Source organism: Ambystoma mexicanum, chromosome 1q (genome assembly GCF_040938575.1).
Source record: "Ambystoma mexicanum isolate Mex_15411 chromosome 1q, UKY_AmexF1_1, whole genome shotgun sequence".
NCBI lineage: Eukaryota > Metazoa > Chordata > Amphibia > Caudata > Ambystomatidae > Ambystoma > Ambystoma mexicanum.
Window position 1 is genome coordinate 1,018,808,342 of NC_090922.1, and position 22,922 is coordinate 1,018,831,263.

General features: G+C 43.2%; 1 protein-coding gene across 1 annotated transcript in view; it reads left to right on the forward strand.

The window, feature by feature from the left end:
* The window catches only part of COL24A1 (collagen type XXIV alpha 1 chain), a 910,546-nt gene that overhangs the window by 434,271 nt on the left and 453,353 nt on the right, over positions 1–22,922 (forward strand). The window contains exons 11-12 of the mRNA XM_069641689.1: positions 227–280; positions 905–949. Of these exons, the coding sequence (XP_069497790.1) occupies positions 227–280; positions 905–949 (99 nt within the window). The remainder of the gene's footprint in view (positions 1–226; positions 281–904; positions 950–22,922) is intronic.

Genomic DNA, 22,922 nt, shown 5'->3' on the forward strand with positions numbered 1-22,922 from the left:
CTCTCTAAAAACAGTGGAATGGAATGATACCCAGAGGAATACTCTGTAGTTTGCTGACAAGGGATCACTCATTTGCGTATTTATTGGTGGTCAATAACTGTCATTACTCTTCTGTTTCTGCCATATATTTGTTTTTATGTTTTGGATAGATTGAACTGTCTACATCTGGCAATGGCCTCCTAACATTTTTAATCACCAACATGAATTATTGTTTTCTTATTTAAAGGGCTTCATCGGACCACCTGGAGTGGCAGGACCTCCTGGACCGGAAGGAGAAAGAGTATGTTTACTCTTTAAGGTTTTCATTTAGCGCACTGTGTAATAGAAACCATTTATTAACAACATAGGTTCTGTGTCCAGATTGTACAATCTCATTTATATGCACTCCATCTGCCATCAAATTCCTCAGTATCATTAAGCCAAAAAGGAATCTGTGAGCACAAAGCCTTACCATTGGTGAGTTGTCGCCAGATGACCTGGGAGCTCATGGACAGTATTTCCATTGGGGTTAATTGCAGCACTATTAATCATCTCCCCTGAGACCAGTGTTCCTTTCTCACAATGAAGAGTGGTGTAAAGTGTATTATTCCTTTTAGCAAGGCTAGGCATGGTGCAGCCATGTGCTTATTTGAGGTGAGAGGATTCATCAGCTATCCTGCTTACTGGAAATGCAAGGGTTCATCAACTATTGTACTTAATGGTGATACACAGATTCATTTTCTTAGAGTGCATTTAGTGAGCACTGCCAACGTTTTTATTCCCTGCATACATTGTTCTTGAAGTGCATGTCTTTAATACACAGTTAAACAGACTGCTTTGTAGTAAGACTGCTTTCTCTCAGTACAATAGAAACATTTACTTTGAATATATTAAACTCAGATGTATGATCTTTTTTCCTCTTTAGGGGTTTCTAGGGCCGCCTGGAAAGACTGGTCCAAAAGGACGACAGGTATTTTGAACATTTATTTTACACCTCTTTGCAGTAGAAGAGCCATACTGTTGACATATTGTATGCACAGGTGATTTGTCTTTTCACATTTAAGTATGGCAAATGCAATTATTTAAAGATAAATAGTAAGGAAGTGTAACAGCTATACATCTGGAAATGGAAAGTTATCTTTGCCCCAATTGAGTTCCATTAAATACTCCAAAGGAGCAATTATCGTTTGAAAATAAATACACATCTCAGTTTCCCCCATTTATGAGTACTTATGTCTGGGGAGGTAGAGGTTTTTTCAATGCTTCCCAACCAATGGATTTCAAAGCACATTTCTTTCTTCATTCTCACATTAGCTCATGAGGTCGAAACACATCTGTGTCAATATCAAATTTTGAATGTAGCAGTGTTATATAGACACCCTGTTCACTAGTGTGAGTGAAAATGCATATATGAACAAGATAGCCCCATATATAATAGGAAAGGTTTCAATGTCAGATGAGGAACGATGAGAATTGTTTGACAAGAAAGACATGTAATGTTTTGCACTTTAGTCCTGTGTTTATTACCAAAATATGGTACTGTAGGGTGTTTTGTGTTCATTTCTACGAATGTTACTTGAATATATGAATGGAGAAATTTGTAAAATAAAAGAGAACATTGTTTTCTCACTTTGAATAGGTTGAATGGTGTAAAGTCTATCTAAAATCGACATGATCAGCGTGATTTTTGATATTTCTTCATTTGCAGCAATCACTTATTAGCTATAAGAAAGCATTGGGTTCTGTTTACTTAAGTGACATTAGGAGAATACATAAAATAAACACATCATGTTTGTAGATAATGTTGAGACATTGCACATGTCTACTTATTGGAATTGTGATTGGGGCGCCAGCCTGAAAACGTGTTATCTGCTGGGTTTAGTGACTTTTCTATCACAACTGGTGATAACTTTTACGCAGTATTTTGATCTCAAAATGTGAACACATTACGGAAGCTTTGCACCAATGCAAGTGCGATTTTTCATGGAGTTAGCACTAGGGAAAGTTTTGTCTAAGTACACAACACATTTGAACCATATTAGAAAACATGTGCACCATTACAAGTTCAATTTTGCATGGTATTAGCACGAGGGAAAAATGTGCCCTTTGGCAATGCTTGTTTGCACCCGGGCAATGTTTGCTCTTGTGCCCCTATGGAATGACATTAGCACCAAGGCAAACTTTGCCCTGGTACAAAAATGCATTGAAAGTATATATTTTTTTGCAATAGGGCAGTTTTTGCCCTAGTGCTATGATCTTTCAAAATTGCCGTTTCTGTAATCTGGCCCATGTTGCCTGCACCTTTGTGTAAAATGCAGTTCACATTGGGTAAATATACTTCAGTAAAGAAGCCTGATTGCTTGCCACTCACACAGATGAATACCGTACAGACTCGAAGCACCAGTTTGGGGTTTGCCGCATATGATGTGCAATATAATAATACTTTGTATATAATCCCAGACTGGAACCCCCACGCTCCTTCAACATGAGGCTCAGCCCTTTTTCACCTCAAGACCCTCCTCTTCCAGGAATGGATGCTCCCTAGCACCTAGGTCCTCACACCGTGCACTCCCCACCTAACCTGGGAGCAATCTACTCCCCCAGTTATTTCCTTGGTTGCTTGTAGATCCCTTGCTGCCACATTGCCCACCCTCTCCACCCCCCATTGCTTGCTCCCCTGCTCTGCTTGCCTCCCTCACAGCGTACTTACCCATATGACTTGTAAAGCACTCCATTGCTTCCTGAAGCCAGGTCTGCACGCAATAAATGCCATTATAACAATAATAATTTGAACAACTGAAACAGAGGTGGCTAATCAGGTAAAAATCAGCTCTTGGAAATGTTTCAATACTTCTTGCATTTTTCACAGCTCATTGTCTTACACGCTAGCATATTTGATCGCTTTTGAGGAACTATAACTAAAGTATGTATGTAGTGGGTTTTGTTTGATGTGAACCTAGCTGGAAAGCAATGCAGCACTGCACAACAATAGGATGCAATCATATCGTACAATACTATATATAGGGCCTCATTACACGGTAGGCGGTAAGGGTTAACGGTCACCGGTAATGGTACCGGTGACTGTTAAACCTTACCGCCTTACTACGAGGTCCCTTAGCGGGTTGGTACTTTAACGCCTGCTTTTAGCAGGCGTTAAAAACCAACCCGCTAAGCGACCTTGGTGCTAATTACGGCACCGCAAATTTGCGGTACCGTAATTAGCACCTTCCCCATTCCCATTATGCCCTATGGGGCAAAAATGGGAATGGGGAAGGGCAATGGGGGAAGGGGGAATTACCGCCCCGCCAACCTTGGAATAGGGCGGTAATTCCCCTTTCCACCAAGGCGGTGCCGGTATTTTACCAGCATGGACCAAGGTGCTAGTAGCACCTTGGTCGACCGCCTACCGTGTAATGAGGCCCATACAATTGCAACAGAGTTGTACGGGTATGGATAGAAAGATGGAGGGAGAGTTACATGGAGGTTAGTGAGGGGAAGGCTGATTATCTCCCAATGGTATCAGCTGTCAATAAAAGCAAATGCTATAGTTAAAGAATGACTCGAATTCCCAGATTGTATGAAGGCAAGAATCAGACCCCTAAAAATACAATTGTGCACGTAGATGAGGAACAGGTTGGAGCAAATGCAAACATGTTTATGTCTCCTTTGAGTGCTATTACCAGCTTTCCCACCTTGAGGCGCTGAGTCGGTTGAGACAAATACATAGCCTCGGGGGTCACTGCATCGTCGGGTTTTGCAGGACATTGGGAGGAAGCCACGCTTACTGATCTAGGAGCCATTCATTAGGAAGTATGCACGTGCTTTATGGCTAAAGAAGATCAATTTTATAGGGTATATTCGATTTTTCTTCTCCTCATGTGAAGGTGGATTGATCTGGATTGTAACACATTTCTGCAAAATAAAAGGGAAGTGAAATCCAATTCTAATGGATTAGTTCCTCACACAGATTCCTCATCTTTGATATATTTCCCCCCCCAAACCATCTGCCTTTGAAAAAGTGTTCAGCCGCTAGCAGGTGCACCATGGGGCAGTGCCAGCTCCATGGCCAGTCTATATGGCGCCAGCTGTGCCCCATGACCACAGGTCCTTTTTTCCATGCACTTTGTACCCTGCTAGGAACCAAAGGGGTAGCCAGGATTTTCTATCAAGTGGGGCCTGAAGCTAATAGAGTTGGGCCCACTGCAGTGACATTCAAATCTACAAATGGAAATGCGCACACACTGCGGCTGAGTGGGCATTTACATGTTTTGGGTGAGCCTTGCCCACTCGGGCTCTACCCTGTCTAGGCCTCTGTAAGGAACGCCACTGGCTTTAACCTTATTTTTACTACATTATTCCTCATAACCTAAAGGCGTCAGGCTTCACGCACTGCTCAGACTGGAGTAGACAAAGTTCAATTTCTTTATTACCTTGGGGGATCACAACACTAAGCATTTCACCTACTGTCAATCCTACTGCCAATCGAGAAGTCTAAAGCCCACCGGGAGCGTGCCGCTAAGCTTGCATATTGCTCTCCTCTCTGATATTTCGATGGCTCAATTTCCCATTACACTTCAACTCTTTCCAGAGTGCTGTTTCATGTACAAGTCTTAACTTTATGTGCTCACGGGTCTGCACTCTCCAGTATCTTTCTCTGTTATAATCTTTCTTATCCTCTGGATATGTATTTGTCTTTCTGACCTCACGGGTCTGTATTCCCCAAGTATCTCTCTTTTGTATACTTTCTTTCTTATCTTCAGGGTATGGATTATATTTTCTGACCCTATGGGTCTGTGCTCCCCAGGTGTCTCTTTTTGGTATGCTTTCTTATGTCCAGGGCATGGGTTATCTTTTCTGACCCCACGTGTCTGCGCTCCCCAAGTGCCTCTCTTTGGTATACTTTCTTTCTTATGTCCAGGGTATGGGTTATCTTTTCGGACCTCATGGGTCAGTGCTCCCCATGTGTCTCTCTTTGGTATACTTCTTTCTTATGTCCAGGGTATGGGACATCTTTTCTGACCTCACGGGTCAGTGCTCTCCATGTGTCTGTCTTTGGTATACTTCTTTCTTATGTCCATGGTATGGGTTATCTTTTCGGACCTCACGGGTCAGTGCTCCCCATGTGTCTGTCTTTGGTATACTTCTTTCTTATGTCCAGGGTATGGGTTATCTTTTCTGACCCCATGGGTCTGTCTCCCCAAGTGTCTCACTTTATTATGTTCTCTAGCTTCACTTCGAGAAGCGAGTTCACTTTTCCCTTTACCCACGGTATTAACCTCCAGCTTTATCGCTCTCACCGTCTGAGGGTTTCTTCTTTCACTCCTCCTTATTAATATAGTCCTGAGGCAGAAGGATTTCACATATATTTCTCTCCCACTCTATGATTCTCGTATTTCATCCGACCTAACACAGTTCTGGTTAATCAAATTTATTCCACATCTTTTAGCATTAGTACGAGTTTGTCTCTGTCTCCTTGCGCCTCTATTACACCCTTGTTACTTACAATCTTGCTTTTTCCTTTTGAGTCTTGTCACCTCTATCATTTCCTTTCGATTGTCTTTAAATGTATTCATGGTCTTGCTCCTTCCGATCTCTCTTTGCTGATTTTCCTTTATTCACCTTCTTGTTCTCTCAGATCCCAGAATCAGTTCCTCCTTACTATTCCTAAGCCTCCTGTGCATCTTCTAATATCCCATCTTTTACTCTTCTGGCGTCCAAACATTGGAACTCACTCCCTCTTTCTGTCCACTCTTCTAAAAATCTTCACATTTTTCAGTTTAATCTTAAAGCCTATCTCTTATCTATCTATCTATCTATCTATCTATCTATCTATCTATCTATCTATCTATCTATCTATCTATCTACATATCTACCTATCTACCGATCTATCTATCTGCTTATAAAGTGTCAAAGCCCTCGGGCATCCAGGCGCTGAGACAGGCAGACATGAAACAAAACAAATCTACAAAACAGATAAAACGGGGGTCCATCCTAAGCCAACAACCTGCTCTTAAGGAGTTTCTTAAAAGTAGGGTGATTTTCCTCCTTCCTTAATGATTCAGGGAGCTCGTTTCAACCTGAGCTACTCGGACAGGGAAGAAACGGCCATTCCCCCAGACTCTTTTGAAACAGTTCACCTTCAGGGTACAGGCCTCTACTGAGCTCAGGGTCCTACTGGGTTTGTAAATCTCCAGTGTCTCCTTTAGGTATTGAGGTGTGGACCCAAAAAGACATTTGTGTCCCAATGTCAACATCGTTCAAAGAGCTTTCTCGACAAACTGAATGCTCCTCCTCCCCCCCTCTTCTATGTTAAATGGTCTACATTGATCCTTTGGTTTTACTGTTGTTTTAAATGTTCTTTTATAAGTGCTTTGGGCAAAGGGTGCTTTATAAATTCAATAAAATACAAATACAAATAGTACTGGGATGAGTTTTGTTTAGCTTATAATGATTCCCGTTCCCCGTATTACCAACGGCTGGTACCTGTACTTCAGAGCTTCTTGGCTTACTTTATGCAGTGTTTCTCTCATATACATGTCACTGGTGCCATGATTCGGATCGGGAGGTGTTTCCTCCCACTGGTGGCATCAGCATCGTTGTACGGGCGGGATGCCCATCATGATTACTTTGTGGTCACCCCACCACCTAACTCTGTTCCTGCTTCCTTGGATTTCCTCCGTTCTCTCATGCCAGTCTTCCAGCATTTCTCACTCCATGTAAGAGCTGCGCTCAAGCTTACACTGGCTCTGTGTTCTGCTACAGCCCTGCCTCCTTCCACTCTGCTATGTACAGGGTGCTTCCCCTGGTACTCTCATTCTCCCACGCTCTCTCGGCTGTCTGCTCTTTCTTGGCTCTCTGCCCTCTCTTGGCTCTTTGCACTTTCTCTCTGGTTCTTTGACATCTCATTCCTTTTCATTCTCCTACATAGGCCATTGTAGACTTGAATTTAAAGGGACAGTCTCCATTTCTGGTTGTTGATAATAAAGTTCACTTTATCTTCAGGAAACTGATAATATTCTGGTGTATTGTATAGGTCCTTATAAGCCATCACTTGGATGCCATCAGGGTGTTCCTTATGGGAAAGGGAGTCCTTGTCCCCAAAGGGGGGGAGGGTGTAGAGGGGTTCTTTCCTGGGAAGGTTCTACTTGCCTCAACCCCTAGCCTCACAAGTTGGTCCCCTCCTTGGGGAGAAGGGACAAATTCCCTCAATTCATCACACTCAGCTCCCTTTGATCCAGGGTTTTTGTCTTCTCAGCCTACACGTTATAGCCTATTGGTTCTATCTTCCGCTGTGAGGTCAAAGTCAGCTGCTGTTCCTTCTTTTATCCCAGACAGGGAGAGCAAGATGTATGGGACCACACATTCAACATTTGTACGTGAAAACCTGCCAACCAAGGAGATGAAAGATGGGTTTACCACTCTGGTGGAGAATTTAAAGGAGGCCATGCGTAAGATGCTTTAGTCTGGTATTAACACAGTGGATTCTATGCCCATGCGATTGGGCACTGGGTCGTTCATACACAGGCCCTCCCAGCTGAGAACTTCAGGGTTGCTTAGGACTTCTGGGTTTTTCCCCATAGTTTCTGGGGCAAAAGAAGATGAGTCCTTTGAGATGCTTAAGGCCTCCAATGCAAAGGCTAATTATTTAGACTCGGCTATTTAATAAACTGCCACATCCACATAAAGGGCCATTCCTTTAAGTCCTTCTCCTCTTTCATCCACTGTGGTAGGGCTCAAGCACCTTCCGAATTAGGGGCAGATATACCTAGAGAGGTGTTGTTACATGCCCGTTGTCACCTCAGCAGCCAGTGGTCTAAAACCTTTGTAAGTTGGACATTGTCAATTCTTTTCCGGTGGAATGGAGATTGTTCCTGAATGTCAAGGTGTGGCAACTGACAACTTCCAATGCTTGGGACTTACAGGTTATACATATCACAGGGTTACTGTGTCACTTTCATTGACCTAACCATCATCCTTCCCATCCTTCTCCTCACTGGGTCCTTTCCCCCCCAAAGTGGAAAAGCGCACTGTTGAGCTGGTGCCTGCTGTAAGGAAGGCATGGTATCGGAAGTAAGACAGACACAAGTGGCGCAGTTCAAGGGTGTTTATTGAACTTTTAACAAGGGTGTGATAAACGCCTATCTAAGCCTAAATCTAAGATGGGACCATGCTACGACCATCAAATAATAATAACACAATTCTACTGGTGTCTTGTCAAAATAAGAGGGCCTATTCTAAAAAACCTTTCACCAATCCTTACAGCTAATTTACAAATAGTGTGGGATAAGGTTCATGAAAAATAAAGAAGTGCTCACCAAATAATAAGCCAGGATGTTCAGACCATGGGTCTCACTTCCCCACATTTTCAGCATGGTAGAAGGTGGTTCACTCGAGCATAGCACACTTTTGGGCTTCTTCGGCATAAGGACACAGTTCTGAGATGGCCTGATATATCAAACAAATTAAAAGTTCCAAACGAAAAAAAGTTCCTTTACAAGTATTGAAGTAGGGTGATTCACTATTCTACCTGGATCCCCCTCTATTGGGTTCAGATCCCCTTTGTTTATTACAGTCTTCTTTCGGGTGACACATGGTTCACCCCGGATCCCTCTCCTTCAGGCTCCGATCCTCTTTGGTTACAACAATCTTCTTTCGGGTGACACAAGGTTCACCCCGGATCCTCTTCCATCGGGCTCCGATCCCTTTTGGCGATTAGTCTCCCTCAACCTTGCTTGGACCAGTCTCAACTTTTCCTTTCAAAGACTTTCAAATGTGCACAGGATTTGGCTTGACCCGTTGCACGACCACTTTGACTTTATATTTCACAAATTTGGCATCCCTCCATCTGGTTCACATTTGCCTATTACATTCACAGTTCATAACCTTTTGCACCCTCAAGTGAATGCCTAGCAGAGACTTTCTAATGAGCACCTACGTGGTGCCAGACCACTCTGTTCAGTATTTGCTTCAAAGGTTCACTCACTTTTTGGATATTCAATCACGGACATTCAATAACTTTTGAGTTGCTCATCACATACTCCTCATGCTTTGTTCGTTACAGACTTCTTCATGCAACATTGTCACCTGTGACCTTGGGTCTAACAGAGTCAGGTCTGCTATCAGTCTCCCCTGATTTACCGGGTGTGCTGACGTTACTGGAGCGGCTTTGTTGCAGGAGCCAAGGAGAGTACCACAGCCGCAATCTCTCTTTGCAGCCTTTCCTCAGCGTTGGTTCCTGGATTTACGGTTCGTATCCTGAGGATTCTTGAAAGTTACGGTTTTCCTCTCAATGAAAAGGCCAAGGCCAATTCCCTCCTTGCAACCCTTTCTGGTCTTGCTGCCATTCTCCTTGTAGAAAACTGGCAATTCGAAATTGCTGCTTCCTCGGGTAGTTTTCCTCGCTCGTCGTGTTCTTTTGTGTTCCGTCTTTTATCCGTGTGGGGAAGTGTGATGGAAGTCAGTTGTGTATAATTGTTAGTATTTGGCCGACTCTGCCTGACCCTTGTGTTGGGACGTGTCAGGTATACGGCTCGGGTGTTAGTCTGTTCTCTGTCATTTTGGGCTGTCTGTGAAAAAGTGTTTATGTCGGAAAAGGGGCAAGGGGTTTGAGTTCCTAGATATCCTACCTAGTAGGATGGGGAAAAGGTGTTATTAGGAAGGGGCTACCATGTCTCAACCTTTGGTGGCCCACTTCCACTCCCTGAGGACCCTTCATCCAAGTGATCCCCCAACACTGGTCCACCCAAGGAACTGGATCCAATAGTAATAGCCGTGTCCTGGCCACCTGGATGACATATCCTCAGGAACTAGCGGGTGAGATACATTCAGGTTTCTCACACTGCCAAAGAACACAGGAAAAGCTGGTAATCTCTGTATTTTCTGGTCCCAAAGAAGATTGGTGGACAGTGCCCTATCATGAATATGGGACTTCTGACTTTGTACTTGTGCAATGACGAATTCATAATTTTCATTTTTGCCTAGAAGTTCCAAGCCAATTAACTGCAGGACTGGCTGGTGTCAGTGGACTTTCACGATACCTACTTCCATTCTTTAGCTATCAGAAATACTGGAAGTACCCCTTACCAGTTCCAAGCCCGGCCTTTTGGCATTTCCTTGACCCCAATGGTCTTCACAAAGAAGTTCCAAGCCAATTAACTGCAGGACTGGCTGGTGTCAGTTGACTTTCACGATACCTACTTCCATTCTTTAGCTATCAGAAATACTGGAAGTACCCCTTACCAGTTCCAAGCCCGGCCTTTTGGCATTTCCTTGACTGCAATGGTCTTCACAAAGCTTCTGGCTATGGTGGCCGTTTAGGAGGAAGAGGATTCATGTCTGTCCCAACCTTGACAATTGGCTCATTTGAGTCATCTCTTGAGAGTTGGAGAACGCAGAGCTGCACCACACCTTGTCCCTGAACTTGACCAGTCATTCACTCTGCCAGTTGATCCAGTTCATCAAAGCAGTTCTAGACACTCACACAGGCAGGGTCAAACATTGCTGTGCAGGTGCTTAACATCTTTGAGGCTCACAGTCCGGTCCCAGCCTCTGCTTTCTTGTATCGTATGAACCTCATGGCTTCCTGCATCAGGTGTGTGGCAGAGGCTCAGTCATGAATGTGATCGCTGGAGTTGCTGCTGCAAAATAAATAGTCTCAGTTTCAGTGCGACATGTTGGACCTGTTGTTGGTCTCCAGTAAGATATCAAGGGACCTGATGTAGTGATCCATTTGGGCCACTTTCTGTGGCAGGGGCTCTATAGCAACCCTAGACGCAACCGATCATAGTGATGGTCACATCCCTAAACGGTTGGGGTGCATACCTGAGGGATCCAATAATGAGTGGTGTTTGGCTCCCTGAAGCGGCTTGGGAACATACCTGCTAGAACTGTGGCCTGTCAGGTTTCTTTCCGTTCCTCAATACGGGGTCTTGGTGTCCTGGGTTTGACAGACAACATGGTTGCCATGCCCTACCAGCCATTCCTATTATGTCCCATGGACTGGTCACTCTTCTTCTTCCCTCTGTGGAGTACCTCAGGGATCTGTCCTTGGCCCCTTACTTTTCTCTCTCTACCCTCTCCCCCCTTTGCCCCTTAATTAACTCTTTTAACATTTCTCCCCATTTCAGGAGCCAAGGAGAGTACCACAGCCGCAATCTCTCTTTGCAGCCTTTCCTCAGCGTTGGTTCCTGGATTTACGTTTCGTATCCTGAGGATTCTTGAAAGTTATCAATACGTCTTTTCTGTTTACTAGTTTACGGACTCGCTTCATACCTTTGTCTCTTCCTGGCTTGCCGCCAAACAATCCTGGATGAGCTGTTACTTCATCCACCTGAATTCCACCAAAACCGAGTTTCTCTTCTTCCCTTCTGCATCTCCTTCCCCTCCTACTGGTCTATTTCCCTCTACTCTTCTTCCCTTATCTCCTTCAGCTCATAACCTGAGAGTTATGTTCGACTCATCTCTCTTTTTCTCACTCTTCATTTCTAACGGTGTCCACCCTTGTTGATTCTACTTTTTTAATCGTTGAATAGGTGTCCAATTCCTTTCTTTTCATGCTACTAAGCTCCTTATAACCTCCCTTTTATTCTCCAAGCGTAATTATTGTTCTTCTCTCTGTGTCTTCCACTCTCCGATCTTACCCCTCTTTGTTTCATTTATAACTCAGCGTTCATCACCTTTTCTAATTGTCCCCTTGCTCTTCCATATTACCCTCTTGTTACCCTCTCTTCTCTCTATTTCTATCCTTCCTTTCGATTCACAACTGTCCTTCCATTTCCTCTGCTACAAATGTCTTTATGGTCATGCTCCCCTTTATCTCTTATCCTACGTTTCCTTATCTTCTCACACCTGCACTCTTCACTCTCAGTTAATATTCTTATTCACTGTCCTAAAACCCCCATGTGCTCCCTCCCAGTTCTGATCCTTCTGTCTTTACCTAAAATTTAGAATGCTTTTCCCTTGCCTGTCTGCTTTTCTCCTTCTTACCACATTTTCCAAACTCATCTTAAAGCTCACTTTCTATCAACTCTTACCAACCTCTAACATCTCTGCTCTTGAAAATTAAGTTTTCTTGCATTTGAATTATACTGTTTTATTTATTACTATTGTTTAGCGCTTTGGCGGAAGTGCTTCATGAATGTCAATGTAAACAAAGAAGGTGCAGCAGGGTCACTATCTCTGTGCAGTGAAGCGACACAACTATGGTGCTGCATGCTGGAAAACCATGGGCCTCATTACGAGTCTGAAGGTAGCCATGCCGTTTTTAGCGGCATGGCTACCCCCAAACCGGGTACCGGGTCCGGTCCCGCAAAAGGGCACTTACCGGGTCATTCCGACCTTGGAGAGCCCGGTAATTCCCTTTCGCGGGACTCGGACCCGGTACATCCCCATTCCCATTTGAGCCCTGATAGGGCTCAATGGTAATGGGGAGGATGCTAACAATGGGCCTGTTAATGACGGGCCCGTTGTTAGCATCCTGGTCTGCTAGCGTGTCCCGCTAAGGACAACTGATCTGACCAGACGTCCTTAGCGGCACCCACCAGCAGACCTCATAATGAGGCGGTAGAGTGATAATGGCGCCGGCAGCTCTACCGGCGCCGTTATCACTCTACGGCACTTGTTGTGATGAGGCCCCATGTCTCTCTGTCCACTTTTCTTGTGTAACCTGGGAACATTGTTGGGGAAACCTTGAGTATGGCAGACTTCGACCTTATCTGAGTGGGAGCTCTGACAGGAAGTTCCGGACAGGATTGTCGCCCTTTGATAGACCCCTCAGATGGAGCTCAACAGCTCCTGTTCGAACAGGATGTATGAGTTGTTCTGCTTCATGGAATTTCTTTGGTGGGTAGCCTTGGGGGTTGTATCAATTGTTAAGTAAAACCTTGATCTCCTCTATACATTCCCCCTAATTCCTGTCATCCTGATGGTTCTCAACAGACTGCAAATGTTTGGGTCCACCATGAATTTGATTATTACTGGGCTTAGGAAATCTGGCACCCAGAGCTTCTGCGCCTATTTATCTTCTCTCATTGGTGCCTCACGGCAACAGCAGGTCTGCTCATATTCCGAAGTTTGGGTCCTCCACCCAAGCCTCTGCAGCCTCAACCTTCATGCTTGGCTGCTATCAAAGTGAGCCCCCTGTGATTACCGAATACCTGTTTGTAGGTGTTGCTGGCGGTCCAGGATAAGAATGGAAATGGTTTTCAGTCTGGTCTTGTTGGATGTGGTATACGGGGGTCCACCCCCTGCTCCCTCACCAGACGTGTAAGAGATATTCCCCACAATGTATGTGATGCCAGGCAGCGCAATGCACTGAGCGTGGAGAGTCAGAATTTCAGAAGAACTTGTTCAAGACGGAACAAAAGATATGAGAACTGAGGAGCCCTGCACCCAAACAATAGGTGCAGGTAAGGAGAGGAATTGCATAGTACCTGACTGGCCAACTATGAAGGAAGGCAAGAGCTGCAAGGAAGGAAACAGGCAGCAACAATCAGGAAAGCAGAAAGAAGCACTGAGCAGAGCTCAGCAGCGTGACACCAATAACAGAAGAGGTTGCAACGCACCGGTGTCGGTGCTTGCAGCATTTTTATATAGAGCGCAGTTCATCAGGAGTCTGCGCACTGGTGTCCCGGTTGCCCATGGCAATGGACTATGCCACCTCCACTGCTCATGCACGGAAGGCGGCCGCTGGTCCCTCTGAGCGTGCACGTAGATACCAACATGGTGGCCACCAGGAGAGAGGAACGACCAGGCTGCGCCGGTTGGGCACCGCGATCGAGAAGCCGCCATTGGGCAATCCGGGTAAGCAGCATGACAGCTGCTAAGAGACTGAGATAGAAGGAGCAGGACTTGCCGGACTATGCCCTGGATGTACTCCGTTCTTCAGGTTGGCCCGCTACTAAGTCCGTCTATGCCTGCAGGTTATGTACATTTGTGGCTTTGTGTTATGAGTGGGGTTTGGATGTTATGGACTGTGCAACCTCCTCTGTGTTTGAATTTCTGCTCTCTTTAGCCAAGCAGGGGCTTCAGATTGGCACTGTGAAGGGGTACCTGGCTGCTATTACAGTCTTCAAGAGGACCCCGAGATGAGCTTGTTCTTCACTATCCCCACTGTTATGTTGTTTTTGCTGGGACTATATAATCGGGTTCCCCGTGCCAGTTTATTGTTTCTGTATGGGATTTGAACGTTGTTTTTGTATCCGCAGTGGCATTTCTGTTTGAGCTCTTGCATCCATGTTCCTTTAGATTGCTCATCCTGAAAGTGATTTTCCTACTTGCCATCCCTTCTGCTAGGTGGGCGAGTGAGCTCTAGGCCCTATCCGTTAAACCTCCTTACCTTGAGTTTTTCAACAAGAGGGTGAGACAAAAAGTTTCCTTCTGAAGGTCATGGTGGATTGCCATCTGTCGCCGAGCACCCACCTTCCTGCTTTCTTCCTCGCCCTCATCATTTCTGATGGATTAGTCCTTCCACCAACAGATTCCCATCCTGACACTGTAGGTCTATAGTTCATAATCTGCCGTTCTGCGTTCCCACGGCGTGTTAGCTTTAGGGAAAAGGGTATAACTGTGGTCAGACAGCAAAACTTGTTCCACTCATACTGGCTTTGATGTCCCCTCCAGCATCAGTGCCATGCAACGATGCCAGGAGGAGTTGATGCATAGCCGCACTGCACTCCCTGGTTCATGAAAAAGATTCTAAGTACAGCTGGCGCAGGAGATGATGCATCTAAGATGAGAATCTGTGGGAGGAAGGACTAATCCATAATATTACTGAGAAGTAATTTGTTATTGAACCCCTTAAGTGCCCTTAGGATGTACATACATGCTTAAATTGTGCTTTACTCAATTTTCATGCTAGAGGAATATGCAACAATACAAACCAGATCAATCCATTTTAGCATGAGAAAAACAGAAAAAGAACATTTCTTATAGTGGCACTGTCTCATGTGTTACTGGGCTCAAGCTGATTTTCTGTGGAAGGATATGTGGCTCTCATCTTAAATATTTTCTCTGTATTGGTTTTTACAAACATCACTGAAATGTGGTTTTAGATATGAAGTCCTTTGTTACATAATATTCACTTTCTGTCATGGTGGGTGTTAAGAATTTATGCTTGGTGGAAATAACTGGTTGTAGTGTGAATATAAATAGCATACACTTACCTCACCCGTTCAGCCTTACACAACAAGTGTGTTAGATAGAATTGCCTCCACCTGAAAGGGTAGGGCTTTTCAGTGCTGCTCCTCCTCCCTGGAGAAGTCCTCTGAGGCTCCTTGTGTGGATGTTTAGAGGTACCCTGACACCGTCCACACACTGCGAGTCCCACAAGAGTCTCCTGTTATAATTACCGAGTGTTACAGCCTAGTTAAGGCTTGTGTACATCCGGATCGTTTTTGGACAGTGTCCACCAACTCCTTAATAGCACATTGGCATACAGAGCCAGCGTACACTGGGGATGAAACCACATTGTCATGGAGCATGCCCCATGCAAATGCAGACAATCAAAAGAGGGGGTACTGCTACCAAGGAGTATTCCCCATGCTGGTCATATTTATGAGAACCCAATTGGAGATCCCCAATATTACTGATCGGGTAAATCATAAAATCCAAAAGTTGTCCAAAAATAAACACATAGACAGACTGAGGAGTGAGCTCAATTAGTTATATTAAAACGTTTTTTATTTTGTTTTCAGGATTAACAATGCAACATTAAGAAAGTATAATGGCACCCCTAAAGGTGAAATTGATTCTAAAGCAAATACAGTGTACTGGAAAAGTAATAATGAAAAATAACTTATTGTGAAGAACAATCATATAGAACATAAACAAGAAACCCTGTGTCAAATTGGACACATTTACCAAAACATGACAGTTAAGATTCACAAACAATGATTCACAAAGCACTTGAGTTTTGACCCATAGGTATTAATTAGAGAAGGGTTTGCTGTTACAAAAATCACAGAGAACGCACATAGGGTATAGAGTACGGACAATATTTACATCTACCAACTAAAGGGGAGTTCTGCATATGTTTTGCCACCAGGTAATCAAACTGACAATGATCTTACCTAAAGGTTCACATAAACATTCTCTATTCCATGCTCTAGAACATACAGTGGTCTCTATTGGCTATTTTCACACAAAGAGCCACTTTGCCGACGCTGCAGGGGGTAAACTGGGTAGATCCAGTAGGTATGTGCTGGCAGTGGCTCCTAAGAGTCCAAATGTTGTCAGCCTAAAAATCTATTCTAGTCCCCATGCACTGGTGGTGATGGACGGAGGATCCAGCAATTGAGAAAAACCATACCAGTTGGCGATAACTACGGCACGTTTTTGAGAAACGTCTTAATTTTCAAAAATGTGAAATTATGTCAATTCACATGCACTCAAAAACGTTTGCCAGCATTCGTGGGAGATTCTATTGGACTCAGACGTCTTTATAGGAGGCCAAAAGAGGCATGTGCCTCGGGACCCCATTTGGAGTTTGGGAGACATATGATTGACTTTTTTAAGGAATTCAGATCGAATCTTTTATGAAACATAGATAGCATGTTTCAACAGGAACAACATTTTATGGTGCTTTTTAAGGCTGTAAACATGATGTCTGGCTGTTGAGCAGTACATTCTACTCTGGTCAATACATCCTTTGATCCTTACTATGCTCACTGTAGTACACGCAGTTCGTCCATCCACTAAAGCACAACACCTGTAGAATTTCCCCCTTATGAGGGATATATTTCTCACGTGCAATACCGAACATTGAAATGTATATTGATAGTTTTGAGTGCCATGATTGTTCAGATGATAGCTCAGTTTGTTAAGTGTTTGTTACAGATTAGTGTTTATATGCCAGATAATAGTACCAAACTCCACCAAGTCATCATTTCCTATATCTGTGATGTGTGTGTACATATACTTTTGTGATAGTAACACTGACTGTCCTACAAACCAATGTACCTGCACCAGGTAGAGCTAGCTCTAAAAAGTAACATAGTATCCGTACAACACAGGTCTAGCGCTTGTTTCCTCCAAACGAGGGTTGTGAAACTGGCAGCTACCCCCAATGAAGAGCATAGTGAAATTTGAGAGTTGTGTTTAGGTAGTCAAATTCGATAATGTTTAACCAAATAGTTGAGGCTATATTCCACATTTGCCAGTGGATGATACAGCGATGGTTGAAAAATCATCTTTTCACTCTATAGTACTGTATTGCCTTCTGTGAAAAGGTTGCCTTTTCACATACGGGTCCCATTGCAAGATCTTTCTTTTCATGTAAGTCATTTGAGTCGAAAGGTCCTTAACAGAAGAAGGCTGACCAAATGTCAAAGGCCTCTGGTAAGCATTTTTTCAGGTCTGCTGATTTGGCAAAAAAAGTGTTGCTTTTTTGTCTAATTTCAAAGATATTTCTGTACATCTTAAATAGCAGTACGAAAGACTGTTTTTAAAAAGGTTTTAGAATACAAAAGAAAACCCAATGTGTATACTTGCCGTGATGATAATAAAAATATAACTAGAATAATTCTCTTTGCATAGCCCCCTTTCCATAAAGTTTTGTTTTTAAATATTGTCCTGTTGGGTTATTATGTGATTTGTGTACTTTCCTAGTCAATTGTATGAAACAGGGTATTATTTTAGTTCATTAAAATTATGCCTCCTCAAACAATTGCTCTATGATACGAATTAGGAAACAATATGTTCAAGTGCAGAAATTGCAGATTGAGCTCAAATCCCAGCTTCATCTCTTAACAAATATGTGTGTTCCTGGGCAAGTCATTTAGTCATGTAGTGGCTAACCTGTCAAAATAGCCTCTCTCTAAACATATGAAATATTCATCCCCTAAGCGTGGTTTTGTTCTCCGGGTATATTCTTCAAAAAAGTCTTATTCATTGTTTAACTGGCTATATTGCTTTATACAGAATAATAATGACCATTGATAAATTGCACACCAGAAAGCCATATGTTACTTTGCTGACTAATAGTAATGTCACTTGAAAATCATGGCTCTCTTATCAATGCATTGGAATGTGTACCTTTCTCTCTGCTTCCAATTTGTCTCCACACTTAAACCCTTTTACATTATGTGAGACTGCTAATCTGAGTCCTCAATCTATGCTGCCACAGGGTGGCCAGATTACTAGTTTCCTTATTGCACAAGCATGGATTACCACCCTCCATTATGCAAAGATTGCAGAGCCGGGGTATGTACCAGATTAGCAATCACAGAAACTGATAGTATTATGGAAAATGGTGAATTGCCTATAATACAATTGGAATTGGAGAAATTAGAAAGACAGTAGGGTGGTAATGCATGCCTTGTGCAAAAAGGAAACTGGTAATCAGGCCAAACTGTGGGATCAGGGAGACCGCTAATAAATGCTAACAGGAGCATTATAGAGCAGGGTAATTAGTACAAACTGGGGCATTGTGGATACCAGTAAAGGGCGCTACCGGAAAGTTATGTTTAAAAGTAATGCACCTATCAAGAGAATTCTGGAAATTGATCATTTGGTCACACTGGTACATCATCATGTAAACTGAGAATGCTTCTATGGGATCTGGTCGAATCTTTTTCATCGTATTAGATTATGTCAATTTTTTCTTTTTTTTACAGCAAGGTTGTGCCGCAAATATATGCAGGGCAGACCCCCTGGAGCTCCCCCTTAACACCCCAACATCAATTATTCTCCTAAACCCACCCCCCACGTATATTTGCAGCGAAATTCAATGAAAAACTGTTAACAAAATCTACTTTGACGAATTCTACCGCAGCAAAAACTCCCTATCCCCATAAATCACTGTTTAGCACTGACGACCAATTTGCAAGATGCCCAAAGCACTATCAGAATAACAAATGCATACAATAGCGCAGGAGGTGTGAGAGTAGCCTAACCAACTAAGTCCTTAACTATTTTGGTTACCAAATGACTACACCACTCAAGCAACCCTCCCTGCCAGCCTTAGCATGCATGCAAATGAACATGCTAGGGCTTGCATGTTGCTACTGACCCTCTGGTACTCCTGCCTGCAGAGAGAGATGATATTACTAAAACTGGCTTAAGCCATCTCCTCCCTCCTCACACCTCCAGCCTATCTACTTATTTGGCCAGAAATGTACACAGTCCCTTACTAAGGGTGCTGATAAGTTGCTGGGCCTAATTTACTCTTAATACTCAATTATATTGTCTCGGGGTTTACTGGTATGGTTTTGGGAGATAATTTGCTAGAATAGATGACATTTGAAAAACAAAATCTCAAACAATGTGTGTACTTCAGCAAGCTTCACTGAAACACACACATGATCATGCCCTGCATTCAAGAGAAGTAAAAGGTATCCATGATTATCATCTATGTGTTATATGTCTTTGAGTCAGCATCCTTAAACCCAATATTAATAACACACAATTGGCAAATTCACATTTATGTCTCTGTGCTCCAGAAAAGATAAAGCTGACAGAAACGAGGAGCATTGAGTCCATGTCAACGTTGCACACTTCCAGTGAAAGATTTGATTTAATTGGAGGACCATGGGGAAGTCAGGCCCAGAAGATGGAAGGATTCTTAGCAGTGCAACTTTGGGATCTTGGGAATAGTGCCTCCTAAAGGAGGAAGTAGTGAACGCCGAGAGGCATTTCTTTTCTCTGGTGCTGTGTGATTTTGGGAAAACGGTGAATAATCCAAATGATTGTGTACTATGAAAACGAAAACAAACAGCACTGCAGGGATTATTGTAATTGTTCTTTATAACATGCTTAATAGCAGAGATTGGTTTCTAAGCGTGGGATCAGGATTCAAACCTGTGTTGCGCTGCGTTGTCTTGCTCCAAGACAGACGCCTTGCCCCTGAGCTATCCCCTCTCACAAATACAGTGCACCTTTGTGAGTATGAGCAAACACTATATTTGAAGCTATTGTTTTCCATAAGGAGAAAAGCAATCATAACTGAGCGATGGAGATATTCATTACAACCTTGTGATCTTGATCTTGGATGAAGCATGTTAATTGCAATCTCTTCTTCTTAAAGTGGAGCAAATCAGGCTGGACTTGAGGCAGAGGAGCTGTGCAGCATTCTGATATGGGAAAATACTATAATTTGTGATCTTACATTGCATGTGCAAGAAAGTAGTCAGCACATTTGTGCACCAAGGTTTATAACACTCGTCTAAAGGAAGTAAGCAACCAAAAGTGCTGAGTTCGAAGGTCATCCCAGATGCTTACCTTTTTTATTTTATTTGAGCCAGTTAACAAATGCACTTCAGGTCTTGGCAATGGTGTTAAATGTAACTTTAAAATATAGGCCCTCGTTCTCAAAGATTTGCGCTGGAGCAAATTAGGAGATGACGGTGAGCTTTTTATATCTGGTATTATTACTTTGCACCTGGTTCACAATAACCAACATTGAAGAAGTCATCTCCAATTTAGGCATATGTATGATTCTTTTGCGCAAATGTGATTCACAAAGGTTTACTCACGACCATCTTAGAGATGCTCCAGGTATCTACAGATTCACTCTGCTATTAGGCTTTATTAATTGGGTATACGGTAAGGGCTACACATCAGAGATGCTCACAGGCATTTCCTCATTTCCTAGTCCAAACCTTGGAATCAGGCGCATAGTGTGCTGCTTCGAGATCGCGTTAGACTAGAAACTAACCGTGTTTCAATCATTGCGGTATACACTGATATTGACCACAATATCTTTCCGACAGCTCACCGATTTCTCTTTTCCCCAAGCCATGTGTTCCCCAATCCAGTGATCAAAAAGAAAACAAATGTGTTTTTGTTTCATTGAGTTACTGTATACTTACATTGTTTTGGATGTGTATGACTAGATGACCTTGAAATTGGGCCATCTAAGAGTGAAGGTCACCAGGATTTTCAAAATACCTTACAGGGCAGCGAGTCAGAATTCACACAAATGCTTTTAGCTAAAGCCTTTAATCAATGCAGTTAGATGCTGAATCTGGTTCAGTTAACCCAAACAAGATAGCCTTTTCCTGAATACTTAGTAAGAAGATTAGAATGCATGATTTATGAAATTCAACTCTGTGATATCCTTTGGGATACAAAACCAGGTGTGCATTAAGAATTCCATCTATTTGCACATTAAAGTATTTCATCATTTAATACACGGATACTAAACCCTGCAAAACACCTTTTAATTGCCTGCAGAATCGGATCACACTGCAGTGTTAGTGGAACCCTTGAATTTTTTTAAATCTTCTGCCCAAAAAGAGCATTCGGCATGTGAGACTGTCTGTCATTTTAGGCAGTTTCTCTTATGTGGTCGGTTCTGTAATGACCAACTAACTTTTCTTGCAGCAGCGTCACACGGTCTTGCTGGCCTTGTGTTACATGGAGGTTACACTAGGAAGAGATGTCCTTATTCCTGAAAGAAATGTGCCAGGGTGGACAGCTCACAGCAGGCCATGGTTGAAAAGTCATACTAGGTTATAGGTGGAGGCCTACGGCTATTTAGGGTTGCACCAGTGCTGCAGATACGATTTTGTAGTGAGAGGGCCTCATTATAACTTTTGCAGAATGGGTTAACGGGCTGCGCTAATGGAGGTGAACCCGTTAAACCCATTCCGCGAAATTATGAGGTCCCCTCGTGGACCCGGTAAGGACGCCTGGTAAAACCAGGCGTCGTTACCGGGTCCCGAGAGTGGAAGAGGGAGCTAACAACGGGCCGGTCGAAAACTATATTTGATCATTAAAATGGGAGCGTTTTAGTAGTAAATATGTCTTTGCACCAAGTTATTGATGCACATTGAAAGATATGTTGTCCTGCTTCAGATCATGCAGTAATAATAGTAGTTTCTTCCCTTGGCCCTATGGGCCTCATTATGAGTTGGGCGGCATTCTGGCGGTAAATCTGCCCAGATACCACCAAATTGAATTACAGTTACCCGAATTGGTCCAGCGGTTTTACCGCTGGATTACAAGTGGCGGTGGCAGTGTAAGTCCCCATTTTCTTTTTTGTCCATGGGACTCAATGTGCCTTTTTTGGTGGAATTAAAATGACGGTAATTCCGCTGCAGTAATTCTGCTGATTCTGCCAATTTTTGGGCTGAGAGTTGGAGGATGTACCTCAAGCATGAGGCTGGAGGTAAATCCTCCACTCCAAGGCCATACTAGTAGAATGGTTGAACAGGAACATTGGCGGTAATTCCATTACCGTCAATTTTTGCCCGCTGCGCAATGCTTGTAATGAGGCCCTATGTGTACTGATGTTCTAAACCTATGCATGGAGTTGCTTGTGTGAAAGCAGGGTGCAAGATCCTATGCATCTATCTCCTGTTTTTGTTGGGGGATTTTTACTCATAATTATTTCTTTCTTGGAAGTATTTGCCCGTTATTAGGGAGTAAAAGTGGCTGATACACCCCTTAATTGTAGATCTGTAGAGCTGGGTCCCACCATACCCAAACATGACTCTGAGTCACTGCACTACTTCTTACTTATACTCTGTTACAATGTGGATTTACATCACAAGATGTTCGCAGTACAATGATCTTTCTCCCACTGTATTTAGTATTCTAGCTTAAGTTGGTTAAAGAGTAATTTTACCTTGTTAATCTTTTTTTATAATGTTTGCCTTTAGTATACAGCTCTATTATCATACCCTCTACTGCCCTTTAAGAATACATTCTTGTCCTCACCAAGCCACCATAGGTTGAGCCATGTTAATTGGACAAAACATTTTTTTGTTGTTTGAGACTGAAGTTCCTTTGGGTTAAGTTGTCTTAGAAATATGGGCACAGTGTGTATAGCCCAGGCCTTCCATTTCACTCTACACGTGGATGTTTTATCGTCCTTCGAACTACGTGCCCATTAAAAGAACTGCACGTCTAATAGAGAAGCAATTTACCCAAACATGGCCATTGCAAACTTCATAATGAAAATACGTGTGCATTACAAAAGGATAGAAACTCTACAGCACGTGAGT